Source organism: Phyllostomus discolor, chromosome 3 (assembly GCF_004126475.2).
Source record: "Phyllostomus discolor isolate MPI-MPIP mPhyDis1 chromosome 3, mPhyDis1.pri.v3, whole genome shotgun sequence".
In the NCBI taxonomy this organism is placed as follows: Eukaryota; Metazoa; Chordata; class Mammalia; order Chiroptera; family Phyllostomidae; genus Phyllostomus; species Phyllostomus discolor.
In genome coordinates, this window is record NC_040905.2 from 154,952,378 (window position 1) to 154,970,645 (window position 18,268).

At 36.7% G+C, this 18,268-nt stretch overlaps 1 protein-coding gene across 1 annotated transcript in view; it reads right to left on the reverse strand.

Moving 5' to 3' along the window:
* Positions 1 to 395: 395 nt before the first annotated feature.
* Positions 396 to 18,268, reverse strand: part of LURAP1L (leucine rich adaptor protein 1 like) — a 44,216-nt gene continuing 26,343 nt past the window's right edge. Inside the window, exon 2 of the mRNA XM_028516093.2 lies at positions 396 to 1,136. Coding sequence (XP_028371894.1) covers positions 762 to 1,136 — 375 coding nt within the window. The 3' untranslated portion in view covers positions 396 to 761. The remainder of the gene's footprint in view (positions 1,137 to 18,268) is intronic.

Genomic DNA, 18,268 nt, shown 5'->3' on the forward strand with positions numbered 1-18,268 from the left:
TTACAACAAAATCTCAAAATACAGTTAAGATCAAGACAACTTAACCTCTAATCACCATCATACATGATCTTAATTATCTCTGAAATTTGGGAGGTCAAATATTATCACAAAACATAGTCTATGGTTTCAGTTAGAATCACTGATGAGACAATGCTGATCTACTATATAAACACAAAGGTGAACTGACTGCATATAGTTGGGGCTACCAAATGATTGCCTTAAGAAGTGTGTGACTAAGAGTATTGTTGATTTTTATGCTAGGAGGTTGGGAACTAGAAACAATGGCTAACTTGGTCCCAAAGCATTGTGTTCAGTCTACTGTACACACAATAATAAACATCTTTATCTTCAAAGACAATAAAACTTTGAGTGAATTAAGAACACAAGCAACAAAATTAGCTGTTATCAGACTTTGGTTTATTGTAAAATTTAGCAAAGTTTTTGATGTAATCCCTGACCCCTTGCTCTGAAAACAAAAGCAAAAACATAATTATTGCTTATTCTTCCCCCCTACTTTATCTGTGCCACTGTAAAAGAAGGGAGAAAAATCATTGTAATAAATAAAAATAGAAATGTAGGAAAGAAAGATAAATCAGTCCAGATGAGAAATGTTAGGAGCAACAGAAATATTAAGCAGTTTCAAAATATGCTTCTTTTTTAAAGGTTGTCATGTAAAAAAAGTCACACCAAAAATATAGCAGCAGAGAAGAAAGATAAATACTAGTTAATTGCACACCAATCCCATGCAAAAAACTGGGTCATTAGCCAAAGCAGTAGTATTCAGAATCCAATTTGGGATGCTTGTGCAGTGCCTGGGAGTCATCTATTATGGAGCTATCGCTGAACTGGTCCAAGTCCGATGGGGTCTGATGGCCTGGGACATCATCTGCCAAAGTGTCCAGATAGCTCCCCACAGAGATGCCATCCAGCCCATCACTGCCGTCATGTAGGCTGTTGTAGCTGCCGTGGAAGGAGGTGCTCTGACTCTCCAATAGACTGCACAGGCTGCCGCTGAGACTGCTGCCTCGGCTCGTGATGGTGGCTTTCTCTTCAATCATCCACTTGATGGACTCAATGCTCTCATTGATAATGAGCAACTGGCGCATGAGCCTGACATCTGTGGCTCTGAGATTAACCTATGGAGAAGAGAGAGAGAGAAAGAAATTCTAGTTAGTTAACATTCCTGAAAGACCCAAAACTCAATTGGGTTCAGTCTTATTCAGTCTGTAATTTTAAGTTCATAGACTAAATTCACTTCATCTCAGGATGTTTTGAAAACTGCCGACCAATGGTAGGAGTCATAAAGAACTCACTTCCTGCCAGACACATTGGGCTGCAAAAGGGACAACAAAACTCTGGATGAATCCCTGATCAAAAGGCCTGGAAATACTGTATTGAATGTCAGGTTCTCAGCTAAAAAATGTATTCTCTCTCTGGCCTGATTCAGTCATTTATCCAAGTTTACTTGGGAATATGTATGTGGATGCTGAGAGGTAAGGAGAAGAGAAATGTCTGGAATTAAGGAATCATCATACCATCCATGTAGCAGCTTCTATTTTTTGAGTGACAATGTGACAGCATTATTAAAAAAGCTCGACATTCATTATAGCAACTCTGTACCACAGGTATTATTATTTTCATCCCCATTTTACAGATGAAGAAAAAGAAGGGTTAAGAGTACAGAATAGATCTGTTTTCTTTGTGGCTGTATTGACATAATATTGCTGAATTTATGTCTAAGAGGAGCCAAATTGCTGTAATATTCCCTGAATCCATGAGACTACCAATATACTAGGCTGATCTACCTCACAAGATGAAGTGTGCAGATATTTTCTGTAGATCTGTCTATTTGCTTCAGATATATCAGGGGCAGCCCCAACCAAAACTGGGATATGATTCTCTGAGAAGGTTCTAAAACTCCCCTAGGTGCCTTCTAGGTATGTATTTCTTCTGATAGTTCTAAGTTACTTTGGGGAAATAGGTCTTCAAAGCCACAAAGCAGAATATCTTTCTAGATCCTGCACTTCAGTGGGAACATTTCTTGACATCAAAGACGTCGCATTTCTGGGGAAGGTGGGAAAGGGAGGCTGTGCCAACACTCAGGGTGCCCTTCATAGTCACTGGAGTTGGAGAAGTTGGGCTCCTCCAGACTTCAGTGCCTGGACTGGGAGGCAGGGGCATGTCTGGCCACTAGCAGTCCAAGTCACACTCATATGGTTTCCTGTCTTTTCTGTTGGAGTCTTCCTTTAACCCATGAGGCTGGGTTTTGCTAATTCTCTCCCTAAGATCCATAGCTAATTCAGATTTGTGGGTTTCTAGAATTATCAAAGGCACTCAGTTGTGAGTGATTCAACCCACAAGGGAGAAAGGAGCCCATTGTCTTCAAGTGTGTGCATTCATTTTTGTAGAAATAGTTCCTGGTGAAGAGTTAATTCATAACTGAAGGAAAACTTTGGATTTAGTGAATGTGATGAACAAAAATTAGGAGGGATGAAATTTCTACCAATGCCTTCAAACAAGTAAGATTACATGTTAGAATACATATATGCATAAACACAAAATGCACAAAGTCCAATTTAAAACCCTTAATTTTGCTAGGATATTCAATAAAGTGCCTAGTGATTTCATTTTCACTGGAAAAAAAGCAGTGAAAATATATTCTCTGGAAGGTAACCAGTGAAAATCATTCCTGGCTGAGGCATTCACTAACAGAAGGATATAAACTAGTAAATCTTGAGATGTTTCTCTACTTATGGTGTCATCTCAGTGACCTTGCAGTAACCTGTTGGGGAAGGAGTCTTTCTGGAAGTTTATGTCCAAACTCACTCATACACCCCATGAGCCATCAAGATACTGTAATGCAACAAATATTTACAAATCAGCAACAATTTGCCTAGGTCCACTGAAGGGCCTAGAAAATCAGTATGAACCAAAGTCTTACAAGATTTTTCAGTTAGGCATCTGTAGCTGATAAAGATCACTGTGCCCACTGCAGTCATGGTTCCATATAAATGTGGTCATTTCCCAAGTGGTCCCCAAATGAACCACAGCTGCCCTTGTTCACATTTCTACCCTGTCCCATGGAAATACTCTGGCTCGTGCTCAGCTCTGGGTGTATTCCCTGTTGTTCCCCTGACTTGAAATATTTTACTCTCTTCCTCTATAAATCCTCTCCATTATTGAAGTCCTAGACTTCCATCAAGCCTGCTTGCTGGCTCCAGCGTTCTCTGCAGTCCTTTTAGTTTGGATTTCAGTGTATAGCTTAATTTTGTACTGTATTATATTGCTACCTATTGTTGTATCATCAACTACATTTGAAGTTTCTTTTAGAAAGAAGACATGGCTCCAAATCTTCTTCCATCTCTTCATGTGTGTCCTAAGCATTGGCTGATTTTGTTTTTTTAGAAATAGTCATTTTAGGATTATGCCTATTCTGAAAAGTTCAGCTGTTAAGAATTTTTCAGCAATATTGTCTGAGTCACACAGTGGCTGTATCAAATACAATTTTTAAAAATTTTGTTGTACAATATTGCCCTGCCTGGTGTGACTCAGTTGGTTGAGCATCATCCCACAAAGCGAAAGGTGACCAGTTTGATTTCTGGTCAGGCCACATGCCTGGGTTGCGGATCTGGTCCCCACTGGGGCACATGCAGGAGGAAACTAATAGATGTCTCTGTCCCTTTCTCCCTCCCTTCCACTCTCTAAAAAAATATTGCACAATATGAATAAGAGGGGAGTAGACTATGAAGTAACAAAAGCTTCCTTTGACTGTGAATGATTTATTTAAATAAAAAAATTCTTTTCTTCTGAAAGCAAACATTCAAAGGCCATTGAACCACTGCTGGAGAAAAAACTGACGACAGTTGGAACATGTTGATCTGGCTGATAATGATTACAGAGTCACTGTGTCTAACTCTCTGTCCTCTGTCCTCAGGGTGGTGGGAGAGTAAACAGCTTCCCGCTATGGGAGCACTGGGCCAGCCAGTTCACACGGCTGCCTGTCCATTTCCTGGAGCTCCAGGCTGCTTGCTCCATACTTGCTGCTTTCTCCAATACTAAGGTGTGGTTATGCTACTACTGATGAACCTTGAAAGTATGAGCAATCCACCCCAGGACTAAATCACAATGTCACCTCTGTCTCCAGTAGCTGCCCCACCTTTCCTCAATATTATTCATGTCAGTCCTTATAAAGTCTGGTGATTGATTAAGAAGGTGGTAGACTTTAAAAAAAAAGAAAGGAAGGAAGGAAAGAGAGGGTAGACTTGCCCTGTTGGCAGGGAACTGTGCTGTTCTTTCACTTGAGGCTTTGTAAGGTCCTGTGGCTTTACTCCTTATGGTCTGCATTTGTGTCCCCACTTTGGAGAGGGGACATGATATCCAATCCACACACAGTATTTCTAGTGTTTTGCTCCCTTCATAATATTTATGACTAGTTGACATCATTGTGTGTATTGTCTGTTTATTAATTTTCCATCTCCCCCATCAGTATGTATGTGCACAGAGTACTCAGGACTTAGTGTATCCTCTTCACCCCTCTGTGCCCAAGACCTACAAGAGTGCTTGGCATATTACTTACTCAAGGCTAAATAATTGCTTCAGATTAGGCCATCCATCAGGAAAGCCCCGCCTTGGGTTTTGCTGTGGGCTGCTGAAATGTGACTTGAGAGGAAGGAAGGAGAGTTTCCGGACAGAGTACTTGCGCACTGAAGCATTCCCAGCATGCTGTCCCACTCCTATTCATTCATAGGATTCAAACACTGAGAAACTGGTGCAAGGTAATTCCTATTTTTAATACACAGATTAGGAGATAGTATCTCTGAAAGGAAGTGGACTTTAAGGTATGAATCACACTCCAAACATTGCTGTGTTTGTTCTGAGGTGATAACCTAGCACGGCACAGGTGTTCTGTAAACACTTGGTGAAATGAGTTAAACAAAGGGAATACACAAACAAGTAGGATATTTACAAAAAAAAATGGTTTGTACTAATTGATCCAAAGAGATGTGGATGTCCTTTCCTCTTCTCCTGTTCACTCTCCCCCACTCTGGCCCTTACCGATGTTGAAACATGGTTCATCTTCATACTTAAGTCTCTCATGCTTCAGGGCTGTAGCATAACAGGTCTTTGTACTCTAGACTGAATAAATGCTGAAATTGCATTTCATTTTTAAACAGTTGGGTATGAATTGGGTCTATGGTAGAGCTTGAAATGAGGGGTCTGGAAAGAACATATGTTCTTAATAATACACTTTTTTGGATCTATGTTTTCTTCCAGACTACCATTTTAATACTGAGAAAATACAAGGTTATGAACTGGCTCAATTGAATCAAAGACAGAGAATGCAGTCAAATTTTCAATTAATAAGAGAATCAACAAGTCAACTTGTTTTGTGGTGGCATGTGAGGAGTATGGTGCAGGGTTCTGGACTGCCCCTGTCGCTGCCTCTGTCCACCTATGTGGCCTTTGGGCAAAGCTGCCAGGCACATAGGACCTGAAAACAAATTCGTGGTGTTTTATGTGAGCTGCAGTGGATTCAGTGGACGTAGTAAAGCAGTCTTACTGCTACGCAATAGTGAAGACTTAATTGGCTGAGGAACCCAGCTACGCCTTTTGTCTGCCTTTGGTGGTAAGGTGTTATTTGATAAGCAGATTCTGCAGATCTGGTCACCTCAGTATTTCCCTCCACTCTGACACTGTCTCTGATTCTTCGTCTTTCCCATGGCCATTTGATTACTAAATTGTTCTCTGCTATGAGAAAATTCTGCAAGTTATAGAGAAAACAAGTTGTATCAATTTTGCTGCTCAGTGTCTCCAGCAAAAGATTTAGCTGATACTCAGGGCCACAGCCAGAAGTTTGGGCTCTATGTGAATGACAATCACCTGTGGTAATTGTAATTTTAGCTCTCACCATTTGGGTTTAAATAAAAATCATATTGTATTCTGCCCCAAGATAAACATATATATCCTCTGTAATATGCCTATACATTAACTGGTATATGCACATGAACTGCAGAGCTATATTTTCAAATAAGGACATTATTCACTCTATTTTGTCATACCACAGGCTTGGACAGCACTGTGTTCTTATATCTCTTTCAAAGCTCTCCTTCACTATTTTTATCCTTTTATTGATGAGACTTGACTAACGAGGTAAAAGCAAGCCATCTCTCTTAGTTATCCTGTCCAACTGCAAAGTCCATGATGTCCATGACCTAAATCTCAAATGTCCAGCAAGCTGTAATATGAATGAGAAGGGAAAAAGACTACTTTGCAAGCCAGTCCATAATAATGTACAAGTAGAAAGGAAAACTGATTAGACTTGCCTTTTAATGTGATGCTCTAATCCTACTTTCAAATTAGAGGCAACCAATCAACATTTTTTTTTTCAGCTATGTAATTGGTGGAAGCTCTCTGTTCTAGCCATATTTATTTCTAAATATACAAAAAACATCAAAAGCATCTGTATATACTAAGTGAAGGAGCTGTTTAAAAAATGCTTGGAATATTGTTTTTCCAGCAGTTTATCTCAGTTCATGTGCGTGTTCACTTTACCGAACCTCATTGTGTCCAAATTTGCAATTTCTTCAAATTGACCACATCCTCAATTTGATGATCACAGGAGATTTTCTGCCTACCCATCCTTAGAATTTCCGGCAGTCTTATTAATAGCTTTATTTATATAAAGCACTCCTTGCTTTTCTCAGAGGATCCATAAGGATATTATTGCCTCTGTGCTGTCTCAGGAAACATTGTACATTTCCACCTACTCTCTTTGGTTTGGAATGCTTCAGGAGAGAAGCCCTGAACAAGTCAGTGCTATTCTGCCAAAGTTTTCCTCCACTTTCTCAGCCAGTTCAAAATGTATAGCAAAATTTGTTTCTAATTGGGCAACAGAGGATTCCATTTTTATTTCAGTCAGCTTTGTCTCCCTTCATTTGTGTTGTTTATATGTGGAACTGAACAATAACTAAAACGGTTCACTCTTTTCCCAAGTCCTTGTAGAGGACTAATTTCCCCAAAGATTAAATTACATACATAAAAAGCTCGCTGACTGATGGGTGTTGTTTTGATACATCAGAAAGCTGCATCTGGTTTATTTGAAAGGCACACATGTGACTTCTCTGAATCTAAAACATAAATTCCTGCTACCAGTGCTACTCATGAGCCCTGCAGAGTTCTGCTGATGAGCCCTTTGATTATCAAAGTAACAGAGGGAGATTTTCAGTCTTGCCTCATCAGGGTTTAGGTCCAACTGATGCTTAGTTGCCTATGCAGTCAATTCCCTTTCCACGTCCTATCTAATATAGTGGAATTGTTTCCCCGAGTGCTTTCACTATGTACATGCAAAGTGGAATTGCCTGGGCTGAAGTTCATTTGGAATAATGTAACAGACACCCCACCTTTGTCCCAGAGAAGTTCACAGACCACTCAAGAAGTGTTTCCACTAATTTGTTATAAAAATAAATGTTCTTTCTGCACTGGTATTTTTCTAATTTAGAACTTAAGATAGTCTTTTTACATGGAAGACAAGTATACGGTAATGTGCTCCTCTGTAATATGCACTAGCTGTGCTTGCACTGGGGGAATGGAAGCTACAAAGCCGTGTGCTGGGAAATGCTTACCAGCTGGCTCCCTGGGAAACTACACACACACACACACACACATACACACACATGCACACGATAGAAATTGTACTGATATAGATGTGCAGCATATACTTTATAAGTACTACTAAAATATACAGTGCCTACCTTTAATTGTAAATTTCAGATAACTAATTGTAAATTTCAGACAACTAATTGATTTTCAGGAATGAAATGCTTTTGTTCATTTTTGTTAAACTGAACTGTAGGTGCTGTAGTTCAACCACAATTTAACAAATAGAATTGATCCTAATTCTCTGACTCTCTTTTCAATAATCTTCTGTCATTAAATCTGATTTGTGGTCTTCTGCTAAACTGTTTTTCACCCTAGTAAAAATTATATTTGTTAAACTGAAACCTGTTTCGCCTGCAGCACTAATTACGATGTCCAAGCTTTGCTGGTTGGTCAGTGGTGTGAGCAATTTTGTGAAACTGGATAATAGTTTTTGAATACATGAAGAGTATTTCCCTTTTTGTGTGTGCTACTGGTAGAGTAATAGCTAAAGACACAACCCCCTTAAAGCCTAATCTGCATTATTAACATTTTCCCTATCACTGTTTTGTGACAGAAAATAAAAGGCAAGTCCTGTGTTTCAGTATTTTCTAATTGCTGTGCTGTAAATTTTCCTACCACGGTCAATTTCACACTACCAATGGGATATAACTACACACAGGGCTGGTAGGAGATTTTTGGTAGCACAGCATTCTGCAGTATTTTCACTCTACAGAAACAATAAGTGTTTTGAATAACCTCAGTGCAGTAAAATAATTACCAAGTGATGAATTCTGAGTATTGATTACTTTAGTTTTCACATAACTTATTAACTTGTATGTTTATATAAATACAAAATGGTTGGAAAAGTGACTGTGATTAAAAACTAGTTCATAAAACAGACAATTTAACAAACAGCTCATACAGGCCAGTAGGAGGGAGCTCTAATATACCACTGAAGGTGCTGAATAAAGGCTTCCCAAATCCACTGTACTTTTCTTAAGTATATTAAAGATTTTTCAGTTTCCCCCTTAAGGCATTTTTCTATACAGGAATAAAAGCCTAATGTAATTTTGTCTTTTCTTCTAACCACAATTTGAGGAAAACATAAAGGATTCATACCAACGTTAGTATTTTTTATGTCTAGATTTGAAACTCACTTCAGTAGTTGTGTTTTTATGTTATAATTTTTAAGGGATAGATTTCTAAATATGCTACACACTTCTCTAGATAAAAAGAACCAAGCAGAATCAAGTATAAACAGCATTTCTAATGCATAGTTACTCAGCAGTGCACTTAAGGGTTGTTGAAAGACTAGGATCACGGTCCCCCCCCTTTTTTTTATAGCTCCACACATCCCTACCCACTCAAATGCTTAATCTTCTCTTTCAGTAATTTTTGATGTTCAGACTAGGTTTCTAACAGTCATTATGCCCCCTTTCTCTTTCTCAGTCTCTCAATTCTCTTTCTAATCCGCTATCTGCAGTGGTAGGGGAGAACTGAATTGCAAAAAAAAAAACTGATCTTTGCTCTTCTTGGAAATTAATATATACTAATGAGTAAAATTAAGCAAGGAAGCATCCTCCCCAAAACAATAAAGTGCATGGGCCTTGTTCCCTAGATCAGTGCTTCTTAGCCTTTAATACACAGATCAGTTTGGAATCTTGTTCAAATTCAGATTCTTTGAATAGTCTGTCATCCTGCATTTCTAACAAGTTCCCAGCTAGTGCCAGTGAAGGTAGGCAACCTCTTCAATGTCTCCTAAGAAATCCCCTCTCTCCTGGTCTCTACATCTTTGTGTAGTTCCCTGTCCTTGTTTGCGACCTGATCTATGAACTTGTTCCTATGGAACACAGTAAGGAGAAGTGGTGGGACATCACTGCTGAAAAAAGTAACAGAAAGACTGTGGTTCCTGTCTGGGGCACATTACTTGCTCTGGTGAGAGCCATCTGCCAGGCTGTGAAGTGTGCTGTTGTGTGATCTACATGATAAGGAACTAATGTCTCTGGACAACAGCTAGCAAGAAACTAGGCCTGCTAACTGCTACTGGCTGTGTGGGTGCACTTGGAAGCAGATCCTCCCTGAATTCAGCCTTGAGGTGACTGCCGCCCCAACTGGCAGGATGATTGCAGACTTTTGCTAGGAGACTCTGAGCCAGAGGAACTCAGTTAATTGGTGCCCAAACTCTGACTCACAGAAGCTGTGAGATAACACGTTTCTTGTTTACCTTGCTAAGTTTTAGAGTGTTTATTATGAAGCATGAATAGGGAGTAAGGAATACACCCATGAACATTTTTGGTAAATGGGCCACACTGAGTAGCAAGGGCCTAGAGATCTTTTTACTTGTGGATAATTTTGGTTAATAGATGATGGACCACTCTGTTGATGAAATCTTACTCTACTGATATATTATCATATAGTTTGAAAAAAGTAAAAAATGGAGTAAGTAGGTAAATATTTATTGATGAAGACAAAAATGTTCATGGGCAGTCAAGGTCTTCATTGAGGGGGCCATTTGCATCTCCCACAGCATAACCTTTTTTCTTCCTAAGGAAAGGTGGTTTATTACCCTGAAGGGGAAGTGATAGGCTCAGATATAGCACAAATTTTAGAACTATTAGACTGAAAATTTAAAATAGCTATGATTAATATGCCAAGGGATCTAATGAAAAAAATAGACTATATGCAAGAACAGTTGGGTAAAGAAAACAGAGAGTTGAAAATCCAAAGATTCAAAATGAAATGCTATAAATCAAAAACACTGTAATGTAAATGGAGAATGCCTTTGATAAATATAGCAATAGGCTGGACAGAGCCAAAGAGAATCAATGAGTTTGAAAATAATTTAAATACTCTAAATGTCTCTTTAATGAAATCCTTAGCAGGGCCTAAGAGAATCAGCAAAGCATTATTTAATTATCTATGGGATTACCTTTATGTGACCTGCCATTTACTATTAATTTGGCCAGATTTATGAAGTTATAAATTGGTTTATAGATCTATGTCTGGGAGACCTGAAAATGACTTCTGTCTAGCTAAAAAATAATCTCAAAGGTTATGGTTATCTTGTCTTTCTGGACATTAAACACTTTGTCTCTCACTTAACAAAATGATTTCATGTGTCTTTTTGAGAAAATATATCAAACTTTCCTCCAGTTCCCTTTTGAACCAGCTGTATCATTATGGGAAAGTCAGTACAGGGGGATCCAACCATAAATTCCTGACCAGGCAGTCAGGATGGGTAGTCAAGCCTTAGGCATATAGAGTCTTTAGCAAAAGGTTTATATTTGCCTTAAGCAAACCCCGTCCATTATTTCTTTGCATTTAGGTTAACCACACCTTTGAAGTAAGGATAACTACTCCGAAGAGAGCGCATAATCTTGTTAACTATCCTGTAATCTAATCCCCACCTTGCCTGGGGAAAATAATCTTCCTTTGTTCCCTCCAGAACTTCAAATGATAAGAGCAATTGCAAAACTGCAATTCCCCAGAGAATTTGAGATCTTGCTTCTCAGCAATTGTCATTATTTTTGGCTCAAATTAACTGTAATAAAAATTCTCTACAGGTTTGGACATTTTCCGTGTCCACACCATCTTACTGGTTCTCTCATTAAATAAGCTAAATAAATCTGCGACTTGTGCTCTCTCTGTTTGTGTAAGAGCCATGTTTTCATCTTTTCAAAAAGTACCCTTTGCTCACCTGCTAGAACTAGTAAAACTGAGTTGCCCAGGAAGAGGCTTCTGGAGTGAGTGAATCACCAGTAGCAATAGAATTTAACCTTTTCTGACTAAGTTTTCTTTGAATCTGGTTCTTTTTTTTTTCTGTTTTGTTTAGTCTCTGTTGTTTCAGATTCTTGGCCAACAACAAATACATTAGTGGGTCTGTATTGCTTGTCTACTGGTGTGCTCAGATCCATGTGGAAAATATTCTGTCCCCACTGATCAGGTGTGTGACCCTTTGGGAATGTGTGTTCTGTGTTTTCCAATGCCCTGTGCCCAAGGTGATAGGATTAGAGTTTCAAGTCCTGTTGATGGTTGAGCATTTGAGAAACACCTTTTACTGCTTATGATAAAAAATAAAATATTTTTCTACTTTTAGAGTGTATCAATCCATTAGATTATAAAGTCTACTTTTAGAGTATATCAATAAGTTAGATTATAAAGTCTCATAATTTTCTAACTATAGAGGCAAATAAATACTTGCAAAAATTTAATATTTCCCAGAATTTCAAGAAAATAAAAAAAGCTGAACTCTAATACACTGAATGTACTGACATTTTAAAGAAAAAACAACAAAAAACATTCCTTACAGACAATGCTAGCTCAGAAGCATTTTTGTGGAAAAATCAAAGGGAATCTTTAGAGAGGAATTGGTTTCATAAATTTAGGTAATAAATAGGTAAAGCCTTTTTCTTGGTTTCTTCAGTATGCAGAATAAGCATAATTTAATTTAATTTTTTGAGATTGGTTTTATTTTCCAATAAAGAGACTAGTTAATATTAACTTCCTAAAATGTTTTTTTAAGATTTTATTAATTTATTTTTAGAGAGAGGGAAAGGGCGAGAGAGAGGAAAACATCAGCGTGTGGTTGCCTCTCACACACCCCTTACTGGGAACCTGGCCCATGTGCCCTGACTGGGAATCCAACCTGTGACCCTTTGGTTCTCAGGCTGGTACTCAATCCACTAAACCACACCAGCCAGAGCTAACTTCCTAAATGTCTTATACTAGTTTACTGATAAGCTATGTGTCTTCTCTGTATTATGTAAGCATAAGAAAATATGCAATTATGTATTCTGCTATGTGTTAAATTATTATTCTTAGTTTTTTAATTCAGCTGTAATTATTTTCTTTACTGTATCAGCTTAAATATAATTTGTAAGATACTTATTAATTTAGAACTTAGACTAATATCAAGTTAATAAACAAAAATTTATGAGTATCTGTGTAATTACTAAGGAAGATAGAATATTGAAACACAGGTCACCAATTGTCATCGACATCTTTGCTTTTTATTTTAATAGTAATAAAGTGTATTTTTGGATCATTTTAACGATGATTTTGCCATCAACAAAGGTGTGGAAAGTATGTTTTTGGCGGTGGAGAACTTTTAATGCAGCATGTAAGCTTTGCTGGATTGCTAAAGGGCTTGTTTATGACACTGATTATAATTTCTCTCTGTAATATGAGTAAATTTGATTAAAATTATTGCTTGTCTGGGCAGTTGAGACTACACTAGGAATAATCATAAGAAAGAACTTTAACCAAAATATGGTTTTGTGTATCAAAGAGGAGAGTATTTTTGCTCTTAATCAAAATTGTTCCGTAATGTGAAAGGAGAGAGTGAAGGACAGAACTTAACTTGAAATAGAATTCTAGATACAAAAAAAATTTATTTGCCTTAAATTATAATGTCTACAAAGAATAATTCTGAAAATAATAAAATGTATAGAAATGTGTGTAAAATTTGCTCAGTTTAGATGAACTTATTGGGAGATAAATTTTCATACGTGCATGTGAGTAAATTACTGCTAAATATATTAATGCAAAACTAGAACTATTTTTTTGCCCTTTGTTGGAATAAAAAATTGGTTTAGAAGAATTTATTTTGCTCAATTTAGTTTGCTCTTAAGTACAGATAATAAAAGATTATTCTTTTTGTGATCTGCCCAAAGAGCAGAGATTCTTTATCTAGCCTGAAAGTTTCCTGCTTTGTGCTGACTCTGACTTGTCCTGTCTTAAAAAAAAAAAGAGGGGGTGGTTACTTAATTATGTTGAAATCTTACTCTAAACTGTAATCGTTCATTGTTTCCAGACACATATGAAAGTGTTTTAATCAAATAATGAAATCTACTCAAATAATACTTAAACCCTTTTAATTTGGCCTTCCCAAGACAAATCCCTAAATTTAGGTCAAAAAATTTAAGATATCTTTTACTCCAAACCATTCTTTGAGGTCTCTGCAAGGACCCCCAGGTGAGTGCCTTAGAGGAAGACTGGTAGATAGTAGCTATGGCAGTCTTAGTAAATGACTGGGCATGCCTGTGTTCCAATAAAAATATTTACAAAAACAGGCAAGCTGGATTTAGGCATTCTGTTGCTGTGGGGTACCAGTCTTACAGGTTTGTTTTTTTTTTAAAGGCACTTCCTAGTGAATTAAATGCAGTATATCTTTCCTAACAGACTATTTGCCCTCTGCTCCTCTATTTCTTCCTGTATCCACCTTTTCCAGCCTGATGGTTCACTTCATTAAAAATTAAATAGCCCTGGCTGGTGTGGCTCAGTGGGCTGGGCATTGTCCCACAAACTGAAAGGTCACCAGTTTGATACCCAGTCAGGGGACAAGCCTGGGTTGCAGGCCAGGTCTGTGGTTGGGAGCATGTGAGAGGCAACTGATCCATGTTTCTCTCCCTCTCTCTCTTCCCCTCTCTCTAAAGATAAATACATATCATCTTAAAAAAGATAATTAAATAAATCTTTAGCATATACTTGAGTTATCTGTATGAGTCGTGTTTTGGACATTTTTTAAAATTTACTTTGATGAAATCAAATACTGGAGCCACAGACAGAAATCTGTTAGACTTGGCATGAATGCATTGGGGCTCAGAACAGTATAGATAGTGCAGATGGTATACTGTAAGGAACTTAAAAGTGTTGTAACAAAACTTTCTGTTAAGTTTCTGTTGCTAATACATTAACTGCTTTTTATCTTTATTTAGTCACTTCTTATCTTCTATGTATTGCATAAGAGAACATTTGATGCCCTAAATGTAATATTCCAAATAAGAATAAGTTGTCTTTTCAGTGTGAACCAAGGTAAATTCTATGAGGAAGGAGTGGGTTTGTTGGTTATTTCCAATGGGTTTATCTCTTTGATTATTTGTGATTCAGCATATACCAAGTATTGTGATGATTCAGAGCTCATTATCTTACTGCAGTGTTCACATTTTATTTCCCACAAATAGCTTAATGATATCTTTGGCACTTGCAGATTATCAAAGACTAAATTTATGTCTACCATCTTCTAGTCTTTTAGAAATTAAAGTGCTTAAAATATCCCTTTGCATGATACTGTTTTGAAAAATTGTTTATTTTAATGAGATTAATTATAGTCATTAAAATAACACCGCAGAAAATAATGTATTAATTTTTCCAATATAGTATTCTCCTAGAACTTTACTCTAATTAATGTAGATTATTTTACCTGGATATGTGAGTTTTTTCTCCTACAAATGTGATGTAATTTGTCATGTTTATATATATATTGACCCATTTCCAACAGAAATAATATGCAAAGAAATTTAAAACAGAGGTGATGGCTGATTTATTTGTTCACACAAATGATGCCCTGAAACCCAACTACCAACTGATGATGTAGTTAGTGAGAATAGAAAGGAAAATTTTGGTTCTCGTCTTGGTTTCATTAATAACATAACCTATGAATTGTAGCAAGTTACTCAACCTAATCTTCCCATGCCTCTGTTTTCCTTTGTTAGATGAGAATATTGGAGGCCATCTTTAAAATTCCTTTGAGCCCTAAAATGTCTTGATTCTTGGGTATAGCTAATTAACAGTGAAAGATCAGCATAGAATTTATTAAAAGAGAGAGAGAGAGAGAGAGAGAGAACAGGTTTATCTATGTGTCCGATAGAGCATAGCTGGAATGATCTTCAAGTTTGATTCTGAGTGATGACTACATTGGTAGAAAGAGTTTACATATGAACAAGGGGATTTTTCAAGATAGAGAATTTTTAAAGATATGGGAGAAACAAACACATAGGTGACAGTTGAAAGATAAATGTCAAAGAAGTGGTAAGCATAAATAACTCTAGTGTAGGTGTAGTGGGTCCATCTCGTCCATTAACCATAGTTTCTAACTAGGATTATTGGTACATGGCAAATCAGTGAAGGAATGGCTGAGAGAGGAAAAACAGGAACATATGTATATGGTAGTACAGCAGAGAATCAGGATGGGTTTGTTTTCTTTGGGAAAATAAGAAATAACAGTTTAATTAAAAAAAAAGATGGATTTGGATAGAGAGAGGTGGGTATGGGTAGCCTATGCTAAGAAAGATGCAATAATTTGAGCCTGCAATGAGGAAGATAAGCAAAGGCCTAGAGATGTAAAAGTTCATTTCATGCTCAGGAAGTAGCAAGCCAGCCAGATGGCTGAGGATTTAGAATGTGCTAGGAAGGTAATCTGTTGGCATATCACGTTTGCAGTGTTGAGCAAGGACAGCTCTGAGAAATGGCTTTACAATCCGTTCCATAGAACAGCTCACCACATTGTCTTAAACAGAAGCTCTTGATCAGAATACTACTACACAGCTGTGATCTTGGTTGCTGACTTGGAGCTGACCTCAAAAGAGCATAAGGGGGTTTCATTAGCATCTAAGCCTGTTTTTTAGTTTGGGCAAAAATTTACGGTGTCCATCTCTTTCTGGAATGGATGCTGACTCTTCCAGGATGAGTCTTAGGACTCTAAGTCAGGATGCTGACTAGTTTTGCTAAACTTTGAGTGACCTACCATTTCATTCTCTAGAATCCAAAGCAACAGACTCACTGGTAGGGAGAATTTGCTGAGAATTCAAAGAGAGTTTATTTGTATATGTGAAGCGAGGATGTTTACCATTTTCCTGAAGCAAAGTGGGGTGAAGTACTTTTCAAGTATATGACATAAAAAGACAGAGGTCTTGACTCCAAATTCTTATTTTCATCTCCCATTTCCTGCCCATAAATTCAGTCTTATTGTTCTTAAAATTCTCATGACAAATATGTTCTTTCTTTTGGATTTTGACTTGTTCTCCCACAATTTAGGGACATACTTAAGTTTTTCTGGAGTCTATGTATTTTTCTTGCTTTAAAAAAAATTTGACACAAAGGAAGTTTGTTACTTGCCTTTCAAATGCAATAACATTAATTGTTCCTAACCTAATTGCTAAACATATTTGTTTTAATTGAGTCCATGCATAAAGGACACATGGACAAAGCCAAAAGTAGGTAGGATTGAGGGTGGGAGGTGGGGATGGGTGGGGTGAGGGGGGAGTGGTGGGGGAAAAATGCAAACAAGTATACTTGAACAATAAAATTTTTTAAAAAAATTTTCTTAAAGCAGAATTTCCTTTTTAAGTTGTATTCTTATACCAGTTTAATGAAGACAATATAGTATAATTTTTTTTAAAGGATGGATGATTTGAGAATCCCATGTTTCCCTTTAGGACAGAAAAAATGGTTCAGTACTCCATGATAAGGAACAGGACACAGATTCCTATAAAATACTTCTAGGTACTCCTAATTCATTTCACTATGAGAAAGTTTCTGAACAGCTTTTGCCATCTTTAATATACTTAACCACCAATAAAATAATATCCTGATGCTACTTCAGAGAGATACAGCTGGATCCAGTTAGTCATAGCTTGGCATGATTATTTATAGTTATAACAGTCAGGTATAGACAGTCTTGAATGACAGATGCTATGCAGAACTGCAGTATGGTTATTATAATGAGGAGATCACCTTCTCAGTTTATGCAATGCATTAGGAAAATATTTTTGTACCAACAATAAGAATTACATAATTATCATTATGTAAAAGACCTAAATATTTTCAGTTGCTTTTACACCATAGGTATCACAATTAACTTTATGCCTAGTCAAAAATAAAATAAGAGGTACCATTTTCTGTGTGAGCTTGTCAAGAAAGACTACCATCCAGACACTATTTCTTTTCCATTGTGAAAATTACAAAAACATGTCAGACATTCAGGTGATCTTAAGAGATTCTTGCTCAGACAGCCACGATGTTACTATAATCATAATATAATTTAATGTGTATATCATAATATAATTTAATATAATCATATAGAGTTTACCTAATTGCTTTCCCTAAAATCAACTAAGGAACAATATATATTTTTTTGTTTTATTTTATTTTTTTCCTTTTTGACTCAGTGTGTTTGGCCATTTCTTTGCTATATTCTTATGAAGTTCAAAATACAAAGTGTAGGAAAATTATATTCCAGAGGGATTGGAACCTTAGGAAAAAATATGGGTTTGGATATTTAAAGACCAGGAATAAAATGCAATTCTTCCTCTAATTAGCTTTTTGAATTTTAATGTTACTTAATAATTTGTTTACATCAATTTTATAATCCATAAAATGGATTACTCAATGAATATGGTTGGTAGAAATGTATGAGATAGATGCAGCATGAACCTTTCCCAGTGGTGCTCAACAAAATTTAGTTACCTCTTGAAGTTTATAGTAGTAAGCACCTATGTTAGAAAAGAAATAAAAAACCTCAATTCAACAACCTAACTTTATACCTCAAGGAACTAGGAGAGAAAAACAAAATAAACCCAAGGTTAACAGAAAGAAGGAAATATTTAAAATATTTCAGTAGAAATAAACAAAATAGAGAATAGGAAATAGATAAATGGAACATCTGATTTTTAAAAAATATCAACAAAATTGATGAACCCTAAGCTAAACTAAGACAAAAAGAGAAAACAACACAAATCAGAAGTGAAAGAGGAGACATTACAGCTGATGTCACAGAAGTAACAAGAATGACAACAGACTACAGTGAACAATTATATGCTAACTAATTAGATAATTCAGATGAAGTGGATAC